The sequence below is a fragment of the Malus domestica genome, chromosome 05 (genome assembly GCF_042453785.1).
Source record: "Malus domestica chromosome 05, GDT2T_hap1".
In the NCBI taxonomy this organism is placed as follows: Eukaryota; Viridiplantae; Streptophyta; class Magnoliopsida; order Rosales; family Rosaceae; genus Malus; species Malus domestica.
This window is the reverse complement of record NC_091665.1, coordinates 16,214,892-16,235,548: the sequence shown is the minus strand read 5'-3', so window position 1 is coordinate 16,235,548 and position 20,657 is coordinate 16,214,892. Positions and strand designations below refer to the sequence as shown.

General features: G+C 40.3%; 2 protein-coding genes, 1 long non-coding RNA gene and 1 other non-coding gene across 4 annotated transcripts; 3 read left to right on the top strand and 1 right to left on the bottom strand.

Annotated features, from left to right (window-relative positions):
• Positions 1-4,503: 4,503 nt before the first annotated feature.
• LOC114825300 (small nucleolar RNA R71) lies at positions 4,504-4,610 on the bottom strand. Its single transcript, XR_003773942.1, has one exon. It is a non-coding gene; the product is annotated as a small nucleolar RNA R71 (small nucleolar RNA).
• A 3,752-nt stretch (positions 4,611-8,362) lies between these two features.
• Positions 8,363-9,081, top strand: LOC114825075 (2-hydroxyisoflavanone dehydratase-like). The gene is made up of 2 exons (XM_029103413.1): positions 8,363-8,599; positions 8,788-9,081. Exons 1-2 carry the CDS (start codon positions 8,363-8,365, stop codon positions 9,079-9,081), a joined length of 531 nt encoding a protein of 176 aa, XP_028959246.1.
• Positions 9,082-11,299: 2,218 nt separating this feature from the next.
• Positions 11,300-12,607, top strand: LOC114824810 (probable carboxylesterase 12). Its single transcript, XM_029102082.2, has one exon. It carries the CDS (start codon positions 11,382-11,384, stop codon positions 12,354-12,356), a length of 975 nt encoding a protein of 324 aa, XP_028957915.1. The 5' UTR covers positions 11,300-11,381; the 3' UTR covers positions 12,357-12,607.
• Positions 12,608-13,204: 597 nt separating this feature from the next.
• LOC114824809 (uncharacterized) lies at positions 13,205-19,571 on the top strand. The gene is made up of 2 exons (XR_003773170.2): positions 13,205-13,816; positions 19,128-19,571. It is a non-coding gene; the product is annotated as an uncharacterized lncRNA (long non-coding RNA).
• Positions 19,572-20,657: the final 1,086 nt, after the last annotated feature.

Below are 20,657 nucleotides of genomic sequence, written 5' to 3'. Positions count from 1 at the left end.
TTGGTGGGAAACCAAAGAATCGATGTCCAATCGTTGGAGAATACTCTGCCAATTGTTTAGTATGTGGAGAGACGCCTTGGCACAAGCTAGTAGTAATCTTCGAAGTGGGGAAAATTTAGCGGATCATGTAACAATATATTATTTATTTGTTTGTACTATACCTAAATTTACATTAGCTACTTTGATTATAATTATTTCTTCTCCCGCATTGTGTAGACACTTCAAGCTCAAGCTTGGTATAATGCCAAATCCAAAAACAAAAAGCAATCATTCACCCAGTGGGAATGTTGGAATGTTGTCAAAGATTGTCCTAAATTCAGAGTTGTGCATGTCGGTCCAGAAGTTGTCATGAACAACACCCATCTATACTCTACGCCCGATCACGCCTCGCATGTTCATGAAGATGATGCAGAAGAAGTGCCGAAAATGCCACCCATGAACAAGCGTCGGGGTCGACCCGTTATCCAATTAGGCCTCAAGGTAAGAAGGCTTCAAAGAGAAAAGGGAATGCTTCCAAGAATGACTATGCAAAGTATATGGAAGAACTTGCTCGCCAAGGTGAATTGAGTTTGGCACGGGAAATGGCTAAATTTGAGGCTGATAAGGCTATAGAGGAAGCAAAAGCTGCAGCTGTTGAGAGAGAATTTCAAGCTAATGAGAGAGAAAGAGAGCTACTTAGGCAAGAAAGGGAAGATATTAGAGAAGAAATAAGGGCTCAACGAGATCGTGACATTATGAACACGCCTTCAGAAGGGAAGTCTCCGAATTATAAATACTTTTGGAATTTAGAGAAAGTGGATATGGTGCGAAGGGGGCGTGTCAGAGAAGCAAGAGCAAGAGGAAATGGTCCTAGCACCACAAGAGAAGATGATCCTAGCACCACAAATTGGTTAGGTGATGATTTTCCATTCACGAGCCCATAATTTTCCAATCACTTTGTTTGTAATCGGAGCCCATAATTTTACAATCACTTTCGGTTGTAATTTCTTATTTATTGAATAGAGTACTTTATTTAAACTAAGAGTATATTTATTTAATTTGGTAATTTATTTAAACTAAGACAATCTTTATTCAAAGGACATAAACACACCAAATAAAATTACATAAAAATACCAAATAATAAAAAACACACTAAATGAACTTAAAAAACACACCAAATAAAATTAAATAAACACACCAAATAAAAAAAACACACTAAATGAACTTCAGTATCTTGAGCTTGTTTCAATTCCCATTGCTGCTCTATCAAGTTAATTTGCCGAGCATTGTGCATATATGGCTCCTGAAGTGCAATATATTGTTGAATGAGCCTTTGATTGTAACATTCATCCCTTTTTAATGGCTCATGTTACACGGGTTCTTCGGTGGCGTCATGAACACAATATATTTGTGTTCTGGAATTGTTCGTGTCTAGCTCATATTCATCAACAACATCATAATCATATTCATCTTCCACAATCATGTTGTGAAGAATGATGCACGTCATCATGATGGATCGAAGCGACTATAAATCAAAAATTCTGGCAGCACCTTTAACAATTACCTAGCGAGCTTGGAGGATACCAAAACAACACTTCACATCCTTCCTGCACCTCTCTTGACAGCTTACAAAGTGTTTTTCCTTTGCACTTCGTGAACGTGGCACTGTTTTTGACAAATGATGACCACCTTGGGTAAATTCCGTCTGCTAGGTAGTATGGCCCATGGTACTTATGTTTGTTGACCCGGTACGTGACTCTTGGTGCTTTTCCTTGTAGGACTTCATTGAAACTAGGGATTGGGCAAGGACATTAAGGTCATTTTGAGCTCTCGGAACCTTGAAAAAGGCGTGCCAAATCCATGTATCAAAAGATGCCACCACCTCCAAAATGATACTGTTTGCTCCTTTTCTGTCCCCATAAGTGCCTTGCCATGCACTTGGACAGTTTTTTCAGGTCCAGTGCATACAGTCGATGCTTCCAATCATCCCAAGAAAACCTCACATCTCGCCCTTCTTCAAAAGCCTTTGCAAGTCCATCTCAGTAAGTCTTCGAAGGTACTTTGCGGTGCAGATAGATTTGATTGCTCTGCAAAACCTCATAAGGGACTCAAGAATGGTTGATTTCCCTATCCTCGCTATCTCATCCACTTAGTCTGCAGATGCTCCATATGCAAGCATTCGCAAGGCAACAATAATATTTGTCTCAGGAAAGAGACCCATAACACCAAATTCATCATTTTTTTTTCACAAAGTAAGAATCATGGTTGCAAACAGCAATCATGATTTTGTTGAACAAATGTCGTTCCACTCTAAAATGACGTCTAAAGTATGTATCAGGGAATGCACTGTTACAGACAAAATAATCATCCAAGGGATCCATACCATGTTGTTGCCTGCTTCTTTCAAAGTTTGAGGAACGGCTGTTGAGTGCAAATAGTTATATTTATATGCCCTCTTTTACTTAGGTTTTTTACTTAAAATCTTTATGCATCACAAGGTATTTTGTTGTTTATATTGTATTTCAAGATGAAAGTAAGGACTTGAAGAAATCATCTTATTTTGAATATTGTAACAAGTGGCCCAAGATCCATTAGAAAAGGCCCTTGCATAATAGCCAACTTACGAACTTTGCCCCGAAGTGCTCATAATGAATCAGAAAATGGGCCATATATGGTTGGAAAGCCCTGGAAATCTTCTTTCTGATGATCTTTACATCTTATGATTTGGAGGTTTCGACAAGAAGTTATGATAGAATAAAGATGAGCTGTTCAGTTACAAATTCTAATAACAGCTAGTTTTCAGTTACTCCAATACTAAAAGTTGGTTGTTATGAGCTATAAATGAGAATGAATTCAAGAATGTAAATGTGTCAGATGTTAGATAAGTCCTAAGCCTTTTAATAGGAAAAAAAATAGAAAAACACAGAATCTGGAGAGAGCAAGAGTCTTCAGCCCTGAGCAGTTTCTAGGTTCTAACTTTCCTAACTTTTTATGTATTTAATTTAGTTTATGGATACTTAGGGCTGCTTTGAAGCCCTAGACATGATTGAATTAATGTTACGATGCAGCTTTAGTTTAACAATTTCATTTGCAAGCTAGAATCAGTTTTCTGTTTCAATTATTTCAAGCTAATATTTTCAAGCTTAGCTACCTTGTTTATGTTTGCTTTTTGTTGAGAATGATAAGGATGACTGCCATATCTTCTTTCATTCATTAGCAACATGTGGTTAGGTTCAGAACCAATCATGTAAATTGATTCCATGAAGTTCTAGGATAAATGCCATGTTCTAGTGTTCATGTGATGTTCATAATCCTCTTCGTTCTTAATGAGTTTCTAGGTGCTAAATCTGAGTATATGCCATGCTAGGTTGCACTTACAAATATAAGTTTTATGTATATGCCATGCATCTAACATGCAAAGTAAGAAAGGATTCATACAATCTAGTTATATGCCATGCTAGATATGTGAACATCTTAGTTATGCATTTGAAAGGAATAAGTTAAAAGATCATATCCCTGGTTCAGGAATGTTTAGGGGAAGGCCTTTGTTTATTTGAAGTCAGGTTTATGTCCTAAAAACATTTCTAACCTATTTCATGTATTAGGTTTATTTTTAGATAGTTCTAATTTTTCACTTTTCTTTTTGTCTTTATTTCTTTTTCAAAATTACTCAGACCCCCCATTTTAAATCATAGGAGTCTTTAACTAATACTAATTTGTAAGAGTCAAAGGTTTTACTAAGTTGTTTCTCAGTCCCTATGGTTCGACACCCTTACTTGTGCCGCTATACTATCCTTATATTTGCATTTGAAAGGAATTTCAACAAAATGGCGCCGTTGTCGGGGACTGCGCTTAAACAACTTTGTAATTCCTTTTAGTTATGCTTATTAACTTAATTTATTTTGTTTTCAGTTGTATGTCTTTCAATCCATTCAAGCAGCCTATTGACTTAGAACAGCTACAAAGGGTGGTTCGATCAAGTTTTGGTAAGAGGCATACACTCAAACCTGTGAGGATTCTCAAAACACAATCTTTGCCAACCTTTCCTTGCCACTCAGAATCACATACACCTAAGTCAGCCTCATCCTCACCCAAGGCTGAATTAGAAGAAGACGACATGGCCATGGCAAACAACAACAACAACAACAACAATGATGACGAGGCTAATCATTCTTTGAAGGAGTATGTGATTCCCAAGATCAATGAGGAGTCTTCATGCATTCATTATCTCGACACCACCGTGGAGAACTTCGAACTCAAATTAGGTATGATCCATCTTTTACCTAAATTTAATGGTTTGGCAGGTGAGGATCCCCATTTGCATATCAAGGAGTTTGTAGAGGTGTGCAATACCATTAAGATCCAGGGCATGACCCCTCAAGAGATACGTCTTAGGCTCTTTCCCTTTTCACTAAGGGAGAAAGGTAAGGCATGGCTTCATACTCTTCCATCTGGATCCATTCAAACTTGGGATGTGCTAGCTTCCAAATTTCTACAACAATTTTTCTAGCTCAACGCACTAACAAGCTTAGGAATGAAATCATGTCAATTGTGCAAAATGATGGAGAGTTGTTCCATGAGTATTAGGACCGTTTCAAAACTCTGTTGCATTCTTGCCCTCATCACAACTTGGAACAATGGTTGCTCATGCAATATTTCTATGAAGGATTGCTTGATTATGATCATATGATGGTGGATGTTACTGCTGATGGTTTGATGAACAAGACAGCTGATCAAGCCAAGACCATGTTTTGAGGATATTGCTTCAAATACGAAGCAATTTAGTTTCAGAAATCGATAAAGATCATATCACTGATTCAGGAATGTTTAGGGGAAGGCCTTTGTTCATTTGAAGTCAGATTTATGTCCTAAAAACATTTCTAACCTATTTCATGTATTAGGTTTATTTTTAGATAGTTCTAATTTTTCACTTTTCTTTCTGTCTTTATTCCTTTTTCAAAATTACTCAAACCCCCCCCCCCATTTTAAGTCATAGGAGTCTTTAACTAATACTAATTTGTAAGAGTCAAAGGTTTTGCTAAGTTGCTTCTCAGTCCCTATGGTTCAACACCCTTACTTGTGCCACTATACTATCCTTATATTTGCACTCGAAAGGAACTTTAACAACAGTTGGGCTTGCAAATCTGAGCCACAGCTAGGATAACTTGACGGGAATGTGAGGCTTTTGCCATTCTTGCTTCGTCATCTCTCCTTCTACACTCCTCATCCTTTTCCATCTCATTTTGGGCCACTTGGAGATTGAACATTCCTTCTGATTGGTTAAACAATTCTTCCTCTTGCTGATCGATTTCCCACATCATCCTTAAAGAAGATGACATTGTAAAAAGGAAGCAGAAACTATGAATAATGATACAGATTTTGATTTTGGTGAAGAAGGAAGCAGAAACTATGAATAATGATAAAGATCTTGAGAAAATTGGTGTGAGATTTCTGAGGATGGATGGTGGATTATATGGAGGATTTAGAAAGCATTAGGTTGTAGATAATGTCATGTGGCATGCCATCATTCGTTAAAAATCTAATCGAAATCTATCCTCAAAGATTGTAAACAGATTGTGACACGTGGCATGACGTGATTGGTTAAAAATCTTATTGGAAATCTATCATCAACGATTCTAAAATGGTAACAATACATGGCACGACAGCATTAGATAAAAATCTTATCGAAATCAATCACCAATAATTGTCTTTTCAGATAGTGACACGTGATGCAACGAGAACGATTAAAAATCTTATCCGAAATTACAAATAAAATTATTTGTACTATTTTATAAATAAATAAAATACTAATATTTTATTGCTTATTGCCAGGGCTATTCAATGTAGAGGTGGAGATGCAAAAGGCAGTTACTGTTCACTGAGTGGATTAAATAGTGAATAGCCCTAGGGGCATTTGCAATGGTGGAGTTGCTCTCATGCACAAGCTCGAGCCTAGGGGCATTTGCAATGGTGGAGTTGCTCTCATGCACAAGCTCGAGCCTAGCCAAATAAAAAAACATAGAAAAGAGGGACGATCCAGTCCAGCACCCATCAGCTTGACCTGAGCCGAGTCGCACCTAGCCCAGCTAGCCACCACCACACCAAGCAGTCCCACGGCAACAACCATGTCGTGGCACCCCAACCAATTTTTCACACCTTCTCGACCCTCATTGAGCCAAATTTCAAGCCCCAAAGCTCCTAAGAATTATGAAGACGAGGAATAATTAATGTTTTCTTACCTTGGTGCGGCGTGAAGACGAAGAAAGCAATGGAAAACGATCATTTGCACAGGCAAGTGTAAAAGATTGCTAGGGGAAGGGGAACAAATATCCTCTAACTTTCTCTCTCTTGTAGGGTAGAATAAATTGCTCTCTGAAGTTGATTTAATAATCTACTTAAGGTAGACTTAAATAGCCTTTAGAAGTAATTTATTTCCCTTTCCTAGAAGGATCTAATTTCCAATTAAAGAGGGAATCTACATCAAAACAAGAAACAATCCTCTGTTTCCTAAAGCAAGAAGATCTCTACACATGCTGCCCTTTCTTGCAAGCAGCCCAACAAGTGTGAGGGCATTTGTGGAGCCAAAAATAATCAAGAAAAATATGGAGGCGACACGTGGACTTTTGGGTTAAAAAGACAAAATTACCCTTGAGTCACACTGGGACTCGCACGTGCATGCAACGGACAATAACGGCTCAATTGAGGTCCAAGGTGATCAAAATGGTATTCTTTTAAACCCTCTCATCACTTCTCATCAAATCCACTCCCACAAGGTAACTCCCAATTATTCTTTTCAAATTGGGATTAATTGATTAATTTCCTAATTGATTGCAAGATATTATTTGGCATAATATCTTGCAATTAGAGCCAATTTCCACCATAAGTGGCCGGTCCCTATTTCTCCAAATAGGGCTGGTCACACCCTTATATATAGCCCCTTATTTCTCCAAAAACCTAAGTACAATTCTCTTATAAAATTCTTTAAACACCTTATTTCTCAAATTCTAACTTTGGCATTAGAGATTCTTCGACCAAAGCCCCCCCTTCATCGTGGGTGTGTGAGGCTCTTGCCCTTGATTTTAGGTGCTAATTATTTTGCAGGTGCATTTTCGTTCAGAAGGAGAAGGCGGAAATTTGCATCCACAGACTGTACTATGATTTTCTTGCTCAGAGGATTTTTACATTTACCAAAAAAAGGATGACGACCACCCGAGTTACCTAACATCACTAATCACCAACGGAAACTGCTCTCAGCTATACACCTTCCCGCCCAACTGCCTTGCCCTATCATAGCACACATTAAAGGAATATGTTAATACTACATCATAATTGTTGGAATCCCACATCCGGCAGAGGGAAAGTAGAGAAGCACTTTAAATAGAATTACACCACTCTAACTAACACCGAAGCCTTTTGTAATAAAACCCCACACCTGACGGATTGGGCAGGTGGTAAAGTGAGGATAGTATTGGTGTTGTTGAAGTGGGCAATCAGTATGTCGACCTGAAAAAAATTCAACATGGTATCAGAGCCAGGGGACAGGCTCATACTGCCACGTGGTTGGGTGGGTCTTCTTTGGCCCCACGTGATAGGTGAGTCCTGGCATGGCTCCACGTAGGCCAAAGTTGCCACGTGATTGGGTGTCCCCGTTTGGCCCCGCGTGTTGGGTGAGGCCCAACTTGGCTCCACGTGGTTGCCGATGTGTGGATCCTTATGTGTAACCCACAAAATGTGGTCTCATGTGCTGAGGCGTGTTGGAATCCCACATCGGCTAGAGGGAAAGGAGAGGAGCACTTTAAATAGAATTACCCCACTCTAACTAACACCAACGCCTTTTGTGATAAAATCTCACACCTGACCGATCAGGCAGATGGTAAAGTAGGGACAATATCAGTGTTGTTGGAGTAGGCCCTCGACTCGTCGACCTGAAAAATTCAACAATAATTAAAGGTTGTGGGTAAAATTAGGTTTTAATACGTCAAATGGTATATTTGACAAGTATATGCCGTCATTGAAGCCAAAATATGCATGACTTGTATAACAAGAAACACAAATCGTCAAAAGGATCATCGACCAGATCGTTAATAGAATCTAAAAGGGGTCCCGTAAAATCCACCAAGTCCACCCACCAACATATTTCAATTGTCTCCACAACCATAAAAAAGAAAAATGCCTACCATCTCCACACTTGTCTTAATTGTTCTCTTCTCTTTCGTGACGCCAAGCATGAATGATGAAGTAGCGTATGATTTATTCCCCCTTATGAGAATATACAAAAATGGTACAATTGAGCGTTTCATGGGTAAACAAAAGGTTCATCCATCGCTCGATCCCAAAACTAGAGTGCAATCGAAAAACGTGATCTCACATAAGGAAAACATATATGCGAGGCTTTTACCTCCCCAATTCCACCACCAATTCAAAGCACAAGCTCCCTCTTCTTGTCTACTTTCGTAGAGGCGACTTCTGTGTTGAAAGCGTATTTTCTCCGCTTTACCACAACTACATCAATTCCTTAGATGTCATGGTCAATGTGGTTGATGTCTCTGTTGAATATAGGCTTGCCTTGGAGCACCCTTTGCCTATTGCTTATGAAGATTCACGAACTGCTCTCAAATGGGTTGCTTTACATTTTGATGGAAAACACTCCAAATAGTGGTTGAAGAGATATGCAAATCCAAGGAGTGTGTTTTTCTTCGGCAACAACGCAAGGATTAACATAGCACACTACATGGCTTTAAAAGTGGGAACAAAGTGCTTGCCCAGGCTCAAGCTCAATGGGAAGTCTTGGTGCATCCATTTTTCTAGTGGACAAAACTTATTCGGGCAGAGTTAAAATTGCCACCAATTTTAAGACTATATATGGCCTGTTTGTGGCGGTTTGTGTACCCATTGAGTAATGGAATCGATGATCTGCTTTTCAACCCGATTAATGATCCGAAACTGAGGAACTTGGGGTGTCAGAAGGTGTTGGTTTTTGTTGATGAGAAAGACACGTTGTATGATAGGGGAAGGTATTATAGTATGGCACTAAGAAAGAGTGGATGGAAAAGGGCTGTAAAGGTGTTGGAATCCCACATCGACCAGAGGGAAAGAAGATAAGCACTTTAAATAGAATTACCCTACTCTAACTAACATCTAAATCTTTTGTGATAAAACCACACTCCTGACAGATTGGGCAGGTGGTAAAGTGGGGATAGTATCAGTGTTGTTGGAGTGGGCCTTCGGCCTATCGACCTGAAAAATTCTACATGGTATCAGAGCCAGGGGATGGGTTTGTACTGCCACATGATTGGATGGGTCCCCTTTAGCCCCTTTGGCCCCGCGCGATGGGTGAGTCCCATCATGGCTCCATGTAGGCCAAAGTTGCCACATGATTGGATGGGTCCTCGTTTGGCCCCGCGTGTTGGGTAAGCCCCGACTTGGCACTTGGCTTCACGTGGTTGCCGATGTGTGGATATCCACGTGTAACCCACAAAATGGGGTCTCACATGCGGGGGCATGTTGGAATCCCACATCGGCCAGAGGGAAATGAGAGAAGCACTTTAAATAGAATTACCCCTATCCTGCCACATGATTGGGTGGGTCCCCTTTGGCCCAGCATGATGGGTGAGTCCCGTCATGGCTCCATGTAGGCCAAACTGGCCACATGATTGGGTGGGTGGTCCCACGTGTAGGGTTCGCCCCGACTTGGCTCCACGTGGTTGCCGATGTGTGGATCTCCACGTATGACCCATAAAAAGGGTCTCACATGTGGGGGCGTATTGGAATCCCACATCAGCCAGAGGGAAAGGAGAGAAGCACTTTAAATAGAATTACCCCACTCTAACTAACACCGAGGCTTTTTGTGATAAAACCCCACACCTAACGGATTGGGCAGGTGGTAAAGTGAGGACAATATCGATGTTGTTGGAGTGAGCCCTCGGCCCGTTGACATGAAAAATTCTACAAAAGGTATGGAAAACAAAGGAGGAGAACCATGTATTCCATTTGTTCCAACCCGCTAATGAAAAAGCTGTGGCCATGATGAAAAGGATCGTTTTGTTCTTCAATTAGGATTTCTTGCCATGGCCTCTAAAGTGAAAAAAAAAAAAAAAAAAAACTTTAGCTGCTACGGTATATACGATCATGTGTGCTGATAAGGTAGGGAAAAACTTTCGTTGTCTTTCTCTTGGTTTTGTGCAAGTACCCTTACTATGTAAATAGTGGTGTACTACAGAGCGTCTAACATTCTGTAAGTTAGTTAGGGGGTCCCAAGCGTCACTTCGTATATATGTAAATACAGAGTTTTAACTTTGTGTAAGGAAATAAGCATGCAACATAATTTGTGTTGTTTTCATATTTTTCTGCAATGATGAGTCTGATTGATCAACTGCTTTTGAGTAGATACATTACTTAGTTTGCTATGTTTATATGAAAAACGAAAAAGAAAAATTCGACAACAGAAACATTCCTTGACAACTATAAAATTGAATAGTATCCGGGTAAAGCATTGTTTATTGATTGATAATAAAAAACAAATACAAGAGTCCTTTAAATGAAACAACTAAACAAACCCTAGATTAAACGAGCAAGTAATTCAAAACTTTATGGACAAGAGGTTAACCCTTGGCCCGCAAGACAACTAATTATAATAATAATAAACTAAATTCCAACATATATATGTTATAAGCTTCTACTAAAACAATTTTGTAAGTGCATACTGATTCCGCTCCAGGTATATATGGACCAAAATTTTAGTTTTGGAACTAATTTCAACACACTATTTTTCTTGTTCTTATGTCTGACTGTTAAGTCAAATACATAAAAAATCAATGGACAAAATAAAGAGAGTATTCACATGAAAAAAAAGGGTGTAAAAACCATTTCCCTTTAGTTTTATGTTGCGCCTCACTGTACATATGCGACTTTTATGACAATTTTTGTAAGAAGTGGGTTAATGTTACTATTAGAAGACGAATATCATAGGAGAAAATCGATATACCATAGTCAACCCTTCTAATCTTGGAGACCAAGAAGTACCCGTATGGAGGCTAGAACTCGTCCATGGAGGATCCAAGGAGTTTTATAGCATGGACGGCTTGTAACAACAAGCGTAAAGCATCCTCAAAGGTATTAACCCATATTTACCATTTCGAGCCAAAAGAAGTGTCATCCTATATATATATGACTCATTCCAACGCAGACCGAACTGAAGCAGTACACACCTTTACTTTAAACGCTCTGCATAACCACACATTTAATTGTGATTAAGTACAATATAACACGTAGCAGATTGAGTGCGATGGTAATGCCACACCATAGGTGATGAATAACCTAACTAATTGATTTCTCCACTCAAACATGCATGTTTAACTCTCTGCATAATTGTGTTTAGCGTTCTCTTAAAAATAGGCAAGTAAATGGACTTCTCTTCATTGAATCCAAGCATGCGTAACGATATAGCCTATGATTTCTCTCCTCTCATCAAAATCTACAAAGATGGTCGAATTGAGCGGCTCACCGGCACAACCAAGCTTCCTCCATCCCTTGATCACAAAACTGGAGTCGAATCCAAAGACGCTGTGATCTCACAAGAACCAGCATTGTCCGTAAGGCTTTACCTCCCCACCAAATCCACCACCAACTCACCCGATAAAAAACTCCCTCTTCTTGTTTACATCCACGGAGGCGGTTTCGTGGTTGAAACTGCATTTTCTCCAATTTATCACACCCACCTTAACGTACTAGTTGCTCAGGCCAATGTTGTCGCTGTCTCGGTTGACTACAGGCTAGCCCCAGAGCACTCTCTGCCAGCTGCTTACAATGATGCATGGGCTGCTATCAAATGGGTTGCTTCCCATTCTGAGGGGAAGGGCTCCGAAGAGTGGCTAAATCGCCACGCAGATTTTCAGCGCGTGTTTTTTGCAGGTGACAGCGCTGGAGCTAACATAGCTCACCACATGGGATTGAGAGTAGGGTCCGAGGGGTTGAGTGGTGTTAAGCTGAATGGCATTGTGTTGGTGCATCCATATTTTTGGGGAACAGAGCCGATTGGGGCAGAATCGGCTCTGCCCCCTATTGCAAGAGAGTATATGGCTGGTTTGTGGCGTGTGGCGTACCCCTTGACAAGTGGATCCGATGACCCGTTTTTGAATCCTGGTAAGGATCCAAAATTGGGGGAATTAGGCTGTGAGAAAGTGCTGGTTTGTGTTGGAGAGAAAGATGTCTTGAAAGAAAGGGGATGCAATTATAGTGAGGTACTAAAAAAGAGTGGATGGAAAGGGGCTGTGGAGGTCATCGAAGCAAAGGGGGAGAACCATGTGTTCCATTTGTTCAATCCCACTTGTGACAATGCTGTGGCAATGTTCAAAAAAATTGTTTCTTTCATTAATTAATCAGGTTTAGGTTTTATTTGGGAAACATTGTCCTGCCTTTCTAATAAGCGTCATTAAGCCATCAAAATGATGTGTTTAAGGAAAAGCGTCATCGATGTGTTTATTTGACTGTCGTGGATGACCAGTTTTGTTGTAGTGTTGCTATTTCACCTTCTTTTATTCATCTATTTACGCTTTGTACTATGTTTTGCTGTCTTATTTGTCTATGTTAAATAAAACAAACTGCTTGGAGGAGTCTGTGTTGAGAGGAATTGATTTCTTTGTTTGATGAGTGGGAGTGGGTTTGGGCCTATAGGGGGTGCAGGTGAGAGACAACGCCTGGGAAAGAGGCGGTTTTGGCGGCGATTACAAGAGGCGTTGCCGCGGGCGAGTTGCAGTGGTTCACTGGGGTTGTGTGAGTCGGGAGGCATGGTGGACCTCGGTTGTTTGGCTTTTTGTTTTATTTCTTTAGATGATCTCTAATTCATGAGATAAAGTATAAATATAAGGAAAATTAATAAAAAGAACTTTAATTTTTTATATTTTAATAAAAAACAATCTATTAACTTTTATTTAATGATTATGACAAAACATAGAATCAAATCAGCCCAATAAAATTGGTCCAATTTTTTTTTTTTATCAAGCTTCCAATTTTACCCCTAGCGTCATGTTGTGGTTGTTTATTTGGTTCGTTTAATTCACATGGAGAGAGTAAAAAGTGATGAAATTGAAGGTTCCACCATAAAACCAATTGATAATATGGAGAGTAGCCCAAGACCATATAAGCACATAGCAAACCTTGTCCCTCACCGATGTGCGACTACTCTCAACACGCCCCCGCAAGTGTGGCGGATTTTCAAACCTACACGTGGACAACAATTGGGTGACGTGGAGCGCGTGTGGCCGTTTGGCATCACATGAGGACAACCCGTTATGATACCATGATGAAATTGAGGTTCCACCATAAAACCAATTAGCAATATGGGGAGTAGCCCAAGACCATATAAGCACATAGCAAACCTTGTCCCTCACCGATGTGGGACAACTCTCAACAAAAAGGTCTATAACCTCAGATTAATTTATGTAATTTTCTCATTTCATCAGCCATCATCCGATCTTCTTCTCCGTCAAACTCTGAAATTGGCAATGAAAATCTTGATGGATGTGATAAACAGGTGCAGATCTCGGTTCCGAAAGAAGCGACGATGTCATACGGCCCAGACGACATGCTTGCCGAATCTACCTTCCGTCAAAGAAATCTAGCGAGTTGGATCATCGCTGTCATACCTGAGGTGCAAGTAGTGCAAGCATCACAAAGTACATCCTTCATCATCTGTTTTTGTCCGTCCCCTTGGATCATCGCCGGTGTACTTCACGGTCCCATGCCGTTTGAATATCATTTATATAGCACCGTGACAGAGCCAATATCAACTGTCGGCCCGACGGAAGTCGATTCTGAGAGGACATTAGTGTTGGAGAAGGTTTGCGCTATCAAATTTTGATTTGGAAATATTGATTTTTTTTTCTCCTAATTTTCTGGTTGTGAAAATTTTTGTTTCTGAAGTTTTTGGTTTTTAAATTAATTTACAAAATTAGGGCTTTGTTGGATGTGTGGACACACGAGAAAGGATAAGATTAGGAATGAGGATATCCGAGGTAAAGTAGGAGTAGCCGAAATTGAAAGAAAACTGAGAGAAAATCGGTTACAGTGGTTTGGACATGTGCAAAGAAGGCCTACTGACGCTCCGGTTAGAAGATGCGACTACGGGACAGAGGTTCAGGGCCGAAGGGGTAGAGGAATAGCTAGGAAAACTTTGGAAGAGACTCTAAGAAAAGACTTAGAGTACTTGGATCTAACGAAGGACATGACACAGGATCGAGCACAATGGTGTTCTAAGATTCATATAGCCGACCCGACTCAGTGACTTGGATTTTTCAAGTCTCCAATCGAGAAGTTTTCCCCACTCGGGAAGTTAAGGGAACACTACCTCAACCTACATGCTCCACTGACAAAGCTTCAACATACAAGCTTCAACAAAAGAAAAATTCAAAGAACTTAGTGAAGAAGGCTTTGGTGTATTTAACACAATATGTTGAAATGAAACAAAGCTTATTTATTGATATCTCTAAGAAGTTACAAATATGTACATATACACGAGTCAAAATAAACAAACATGAGGGAGCCTTCACAAAGGTTGCTTAGGAGAAGTCTCAGCAGTCGGCAGAGACTTCTCAGCAGTCGGCAGAGCCCCAGAAAGAGAAGGCACCAGAGGGGGATCATTCGGAGCCTCAGTACTGGACATCACCCTAGAAGGAGGAGGCATCGGAGGTTGATCATTTGGAGCTTCATTACGCGGTACAGCCCCAGAAGACGAAGGCAATAAATGCCTTTAGAACAAACCCACAAACCTCTGATGATCATGTAAAATCTGACCATCAGATTCCTTCATCTGGTCAAGCTTCCTCTTCATGTTTGTAGCATAGTCATGAGCGAGCCGGTGCAACTGTTTATTCTCATGCTTGAGCCCTCTAATCTCCTGTTTAAGACTCATCACTTCAGCCGCCAATGATTCAACTTGGTGGGTTCGAGCAAATAGGCGTTGGGCCATATTAGACACAGAACCTGCACACTGAACACTAAGAGCCAGAGAATCCTTAACAGCCAACTCATTTGACCGTTTGGAAAGTAGTCTGTTATCTTTGGGAGTGAGAAGGTTTCTGGCCACCACCGCAGCCGTCATATCATTCTTCATCACGGAATCCCCAACGGTAAGAGGACCAGTAGGGGATAAGAAGGATGGGCGCCATATGTTGTCTGGAGAAGGCGTGGCTGCCTCTTCAACAAGGTTCAAGTCAAAACGACGGTCGGAGGGGCCAGACATTTTCAAAGGTGTTGAAGAGAAAAGAGGTCGGACAAATCAAGATCTTAGAAATGCAAGAAGGGAGCTTCTACTGGTGGAGATTCAAGTGTGCTTTGGAACTTAATACCAGCCTCTATAAAAATCCACACTCGATGGAGCTTCAGAAATCGAAGAGGCGTCTGCTCAGAAATCAAAAAGGCGTTTGCTTTCTCAAAAGCTGGGCTGCTCAGAGACCACGAGGGTCGATCTCAGGAATCGAAGAGGCGTTTTCTTTCTCAAAAGCTGGGCTGCTCAAAGACCACGAAGGTCGATCGCAGAAATCGAAGAGGCGCTTGCTTTCTCAAAAGCTGGGCTGCTCAGAAACCACGAGGGCCGATCTCAGAAATCGAAGAGGCACCTGCTTTTTCAGCCTTGTCAGCACCTGTCACATGCACACTCAACTTTGCGGAAATTACGGGCATTCTGTCGAAGATTTCTAGTGAAGTAGAAAGCACGTGAATGTTACTGTTCAATCATTCACTTTCCACACGCAACATCAGCTCACGGGTACCACAGATAACTTTGCCAAAAATCTTTGACAAAGTTTAGACACGTGAAGCTTGCAGCTCCCATTACATCGCTATGACCAAGAAGGGTAAAAGAATAGCAAAGAAACAGCACTAACAAAGTTTAGACACATAAATTTTGAAGGTCTAGCTACCATATTATTACCCACAAGGGTAAAGGAACAAGACCATTGCTGGATAATTAGAAAGTCCCTGTGGGTCAATCTTTGTGCTCCGTGGCAAGGTAGACTAGCAAACAGGCTAACCTTTACTCACATTCGAGAAAACACTCCCAACAAGATTGCTTGCTTCAAGATCGAAGAGGCACCGTCCTCCGAATCTCGAGAGCCAGACTCCCAACATGATTACTTTCTCAAAAAGCGACGAGACACCGCTCTCCGAATCTCGAGAGCCAGACTCCTAGCAGGATTGCTTTCTCAAAAATCGAAGAGGCACCGTTCTCCGAATTTCTAGAGACAGATCCACGACAAGATTGCTTGTTCGAAAACCGAAGAGGCACCGCTTTCTCAACTTCGAGAGCCCCTTAGATAAAGCTTGTCTGTAATCCTCACACCGCTTTCTCAACTTCGAGAGCCAGATCTCCTTGGATAAAGCTTGTCTGTAATCTTCACATGTAACATCAGCTTTCCAGATACCACAGACCACTTTTTCAAAGTGCTCTGACAGAGTTAAAACACTTGAAGCTGGCAGCTCCCACTACCGTGCTATGACCAAGCAGGGTAAAAGAATAGTATTACTCCTTGTTAAGGAGACTCCTATATATGTCGACCTCCATCCTCAACGGACAGGCAGACTTGCAAAAATGTTCAACCCTTCCTCATATCTGAGAGGGCACTCCCAACGAAGCCTCTCGAAATACTCAGCTTTCTTTCCTCCCGAGAATACCTCTGCAAACAAGCTACACTAGAGCAAGAATATCTCATATCATCAGGGTTAAAAGCAAGAGTATCCCATATCAGGCTTTTTCTTGTCTTTTCCTTTGGCCTTGTTCTTACCTGCAAGACAAAGAGAAAGAGAGCAATCAGTCAGCACTTGGAATCAAGCTTCTAGTCCGGAACTGACTGCCTGGAACCCCATTGCTCTCGAGTACTCATCTTCAACATCTTATGCTTCCCGAGAAGATACCACATCTGCCTGAGGAACAAATAGGGCAAGTGAGAAGGATACAAGGAAGCATGTGGAGACAAGCGCAACAGAACACGTGCCGATACATCCACTACTTTGTCAACAGCAAAAGTATCCCATATCAGCAGGGTCGAACGTACTCTATATTTGATGGACTTGTTTTGACCCTCAAATTCTTCAGTCGGCCTTATACTCTGGCGGAAACAAGAAAACCCTCCAGCCCAGTTCAAGAATAAGCCTGTGAAAAGTTACTTCTTCAAAAGCAAAAGTATCTCATATCACCTTTTCTCCTTTTCTTCTCTTTATCCTTCATGCTACCTGCAAGATAAGGAGAAGGATAACAATTAGCCGGAACTCGAAATCAAACTTCTGATATGGGAATGATTGCTTGGAGCTCTGATTGCTTACCTTGTCTGTCACCTCTTTCAGCAGATCCCTAGCTCGGCGACTTGGGGGACTCCTACTACATGGTTTGTATCGCGCTTGACCAAGCTTGAAACTACAAGTAAGCGTCAAGTGAAAATTGATACATTACCTTGTGCATCTCCACCAGTTAAAGATACCACCCCTGGAGGGAGGAAGAGTACTTCCAAAGAAGATGCCACATCTACCTATGAGACAGATAAGGCAAGTGAAGACGATACCACACTTCGGTACTTAAAAGTTTCGTGATTACGAGATCATTCTTCCACAATATTTCCTAATGTCATTTGTACTAAATCATTCACTTGTACTTACTAAAGGAGAGCTTGAACCTATATACTGTGTAAACCCTTCACAATTAATGAGAACTCTTTTACTCCGTGGACGTAGCCAATCTGGGTGAACCACGTACATCTTGTGTTTGCTTCCTGTCTCTATCCATTTACATACTTATCCACACTAATGACCGGAGCAATCCAGCGAAGATCACAAACTTAATATTTAAGATCATATTCTTTGGTGTATGCTTTTCGCAAACGATATAGTGTTGATAGATGAAACGCAGGAAGGGGTAAACGCGAAGCTTAACCTTTGGAGAGAAGTGTTGGAATCTAAAGGTCCTTGCCTAAGCCGACCAAAGACAGAATATATGGAGTGCAAGTTCAGTACAAACGGAGGCCAAAATGAGTTAGGGGTGAGGATCGAAGATCAGGAAATACCAAAGAGCGACTGTTTTCGCTACCTAGGATCTATCTTGCAAAAGAACGGAGAATTTGATGGAGATCTCACCCATAGAATACAAGCTGGATGGATGAAGTGGAAGAGTGCATCCGGCGTGTTGTGTGACCGTCGTAGGCCACTGAAGCTCAAGGGAAAATTTTATAAGACGGCAATAAGGCCGGCAATGCTATATGGTATAGAATGTTGGGCAGTGAAGCATCAACACGTAGGTGTAGTGGAGATGAGGATGCTTCGTTGGATGTGTGGGCACACGAGAAAGGATAAGATTAGGAATGAGGATATCCGAGGTAAAGTAGGAGTAGCCGAAATTGAAGGAAAGAGGAGAGAAAATCGGTTACAGTGGTTTGGACATGTGCAAAGAAGGCCTACTGACGCTCCGGTTCGAAGATGTAGTTTAGGGCCGAAGGGGTAGAGGAAGACCTAGGAAAACTTTGGAAGAGACCCTAAGAAAAGACTTAGAGTACTTGGATCTAACGGAGGACATGACACAAAACCGAGCGCAATGGCGTTCTAGGATTCATATAGCCGACCCCGCTTAGTGGGAAAAGGCTTTGTTGTTGTTGTTGTTGTTGTAGGGTTTCATGTGTGATATGATGAGGAATTTCTTGCTATGTGTTTCTGATTTAATCGTGAACGACGACCCTTAATCATCTCTGATCGCTCTTCCAATTTTATCAATTTCAAAATTTCGTCTAAAATATTTTGAATTTTAATTATGTTCAAATTTTGTTGTTGATTACGTGCCTGCAATGGGCAATATACAATATTCCAATTCAGAACATGGCTGGATAACTTTTGAGAGAAATTATGAGAGCAATTAGTTTGCAATTGTTGTTTAATTTTTGTTTATGGGTTTAATCTTTATTTTTTTTAAATTTAATTTTTCAAATTAAAATTTTTGTTGCTGGGTTTTACGAGAGCAATGTGTGCATGCGCAGATGTCTATAATTGGAGATGTATGCATCTTTCATTGCATATAAAAGTATCAATGGTTGTAATAATGTGTGCTTCTATGTTAAGGGATGATATGAAAATTTGAAATCGTAGGATATCTAATTGACAATTTGACATATCAGGAATAGCTTCGGAACGAGAAATGACTGTGCACAACATGTCAAGAACAGTTTCGGAACGAGAAACGGCTGTGCACAACAAATTAGGAACAGCTTCGGAACAAGAAATTTTCTCTTCAGAGAGACCTATTTCTGAAACGGTGCCTCGTGATTATGGCTTCTTGAGATGTATGTGACCGTAGCGACGCATCTTTCTTAACAGATGCATATAACATATATACAGAATCTATAGTGCATGATGGGTATTTGAAAATCTACATTAGCTTTCTATTGTTTGAAAGGACAAAATGTTGGATAACCACTTATGGCTCACTGATATTGGCCTCTAATTTAATAGATTATACAAGGTTTGTATCGGCCCGGATTGGTGTAATTTGTCGTTGGACTATCAAATCCCAGATGAATTGGTATGAATGTTGATTACAATAGTCTGAATGTTTATGACAATGAATATGCATGTTGTACTTTTCAACTAATTTGGATGATAAGGAATTATGGTCTCAAATATATATCCAGGACCATGGTTTGTTAACCATTGTGGCTTTTGAAAAATTGTTTCTTATTGGAAGTTGGAGAAATCCCTTGATCTCAGTGGATTGGTTTTATAACTACTGCATAACTGTCATGGAAAAATGGTATATTCAAGTGGATTGATCTAGTTTGAGAATTGAGAGCAGTGAAGGCATATTCTAGTGGTTTCTGAAGGGTAAGGCCTTCAAATACATGTATTTGCTTTGTTACATGTGCAATTAGTACTATTCCTTCCATGGAAAAATGGTAAAGTATTTGATATTAAAGATTCCATATTTATCATCTGCAAACTTTGTGAAAGGAGAAAGGCAAAGTTCTGATAAGCATGAGTTGCTTACTAGTACAAGGCCTCATAAATGAGGATGGACTAAGAGAACGTATCTTCATAGTTTTCTAATTTGTAAGTATGAAGAATGATATTGATATTGATAGTATTGAAAGCACAAAATGAGGGAATTGTGGGGCATGGCATAGTCTTCTTTTGGGGTTGATAGATACACTTAAGAAACAAGAAAAAAGTAATTTGTTTTCAGATTATAGTTTAGTACCCGTGTTCAGTTTTAGAAGTATTGCCTAATTTTTTGTTTGGTTTCACAAATAGTGTCTACTTATTGATCCAGTTTCATAAATAGTATTTACTTATTGGTCAAATTTCATAAATAATGGCTAGTTCTTGGTTCAGTTTCATAAATAATGCTTAGTTCTTGGTTCAATTTCATAAATAGTGTTTCTTTTTTTGTCTAGTTTCACAAATAGTTTCAACCTATTGGTTTAGTTTTAGAAATAGTGTCTTATTCTTGATTGGGTTTCATAAATAATGTCTACTTATTGGTCTAGTTTCATAAATAGTATCTCCTTATTGGTTCAGTTTCATAAATAGTGCCTAGATCTTGTTCCACTTCCATAAATAGTGGCCTAGTTCTTGATTCAGTTTCATAAATAGTGCCTAGTTATTGGTCCACTTTCATAAATAATGGTCTTGTCCTTGGTCCAGTTTCATAA

Bases quoted from the DNA above. Each gene is read 5' to 3' on its own strand.
- LOC114825075 (XM_029103413.1), top strand. From the start codon at position 8,363: ATGCGAGGCTTTTACCTCCCCAATTCCACCACCAATTCAAAGCACAAG. The intron at 8,600-8,787 runs GTTGCTTTACAT...CCATTTTTCTAG, and splicing joins CACGAACTGCTCTCAAATGG to TGGACAAAACTTATTCGGGC.
- LOC114824810 (XM_029102082.2), top strand. From the start codon at position 11,382: ATGGACTTCTCTTCATTGAATCCAAGCATGCGTAACGATATAGCCTAT.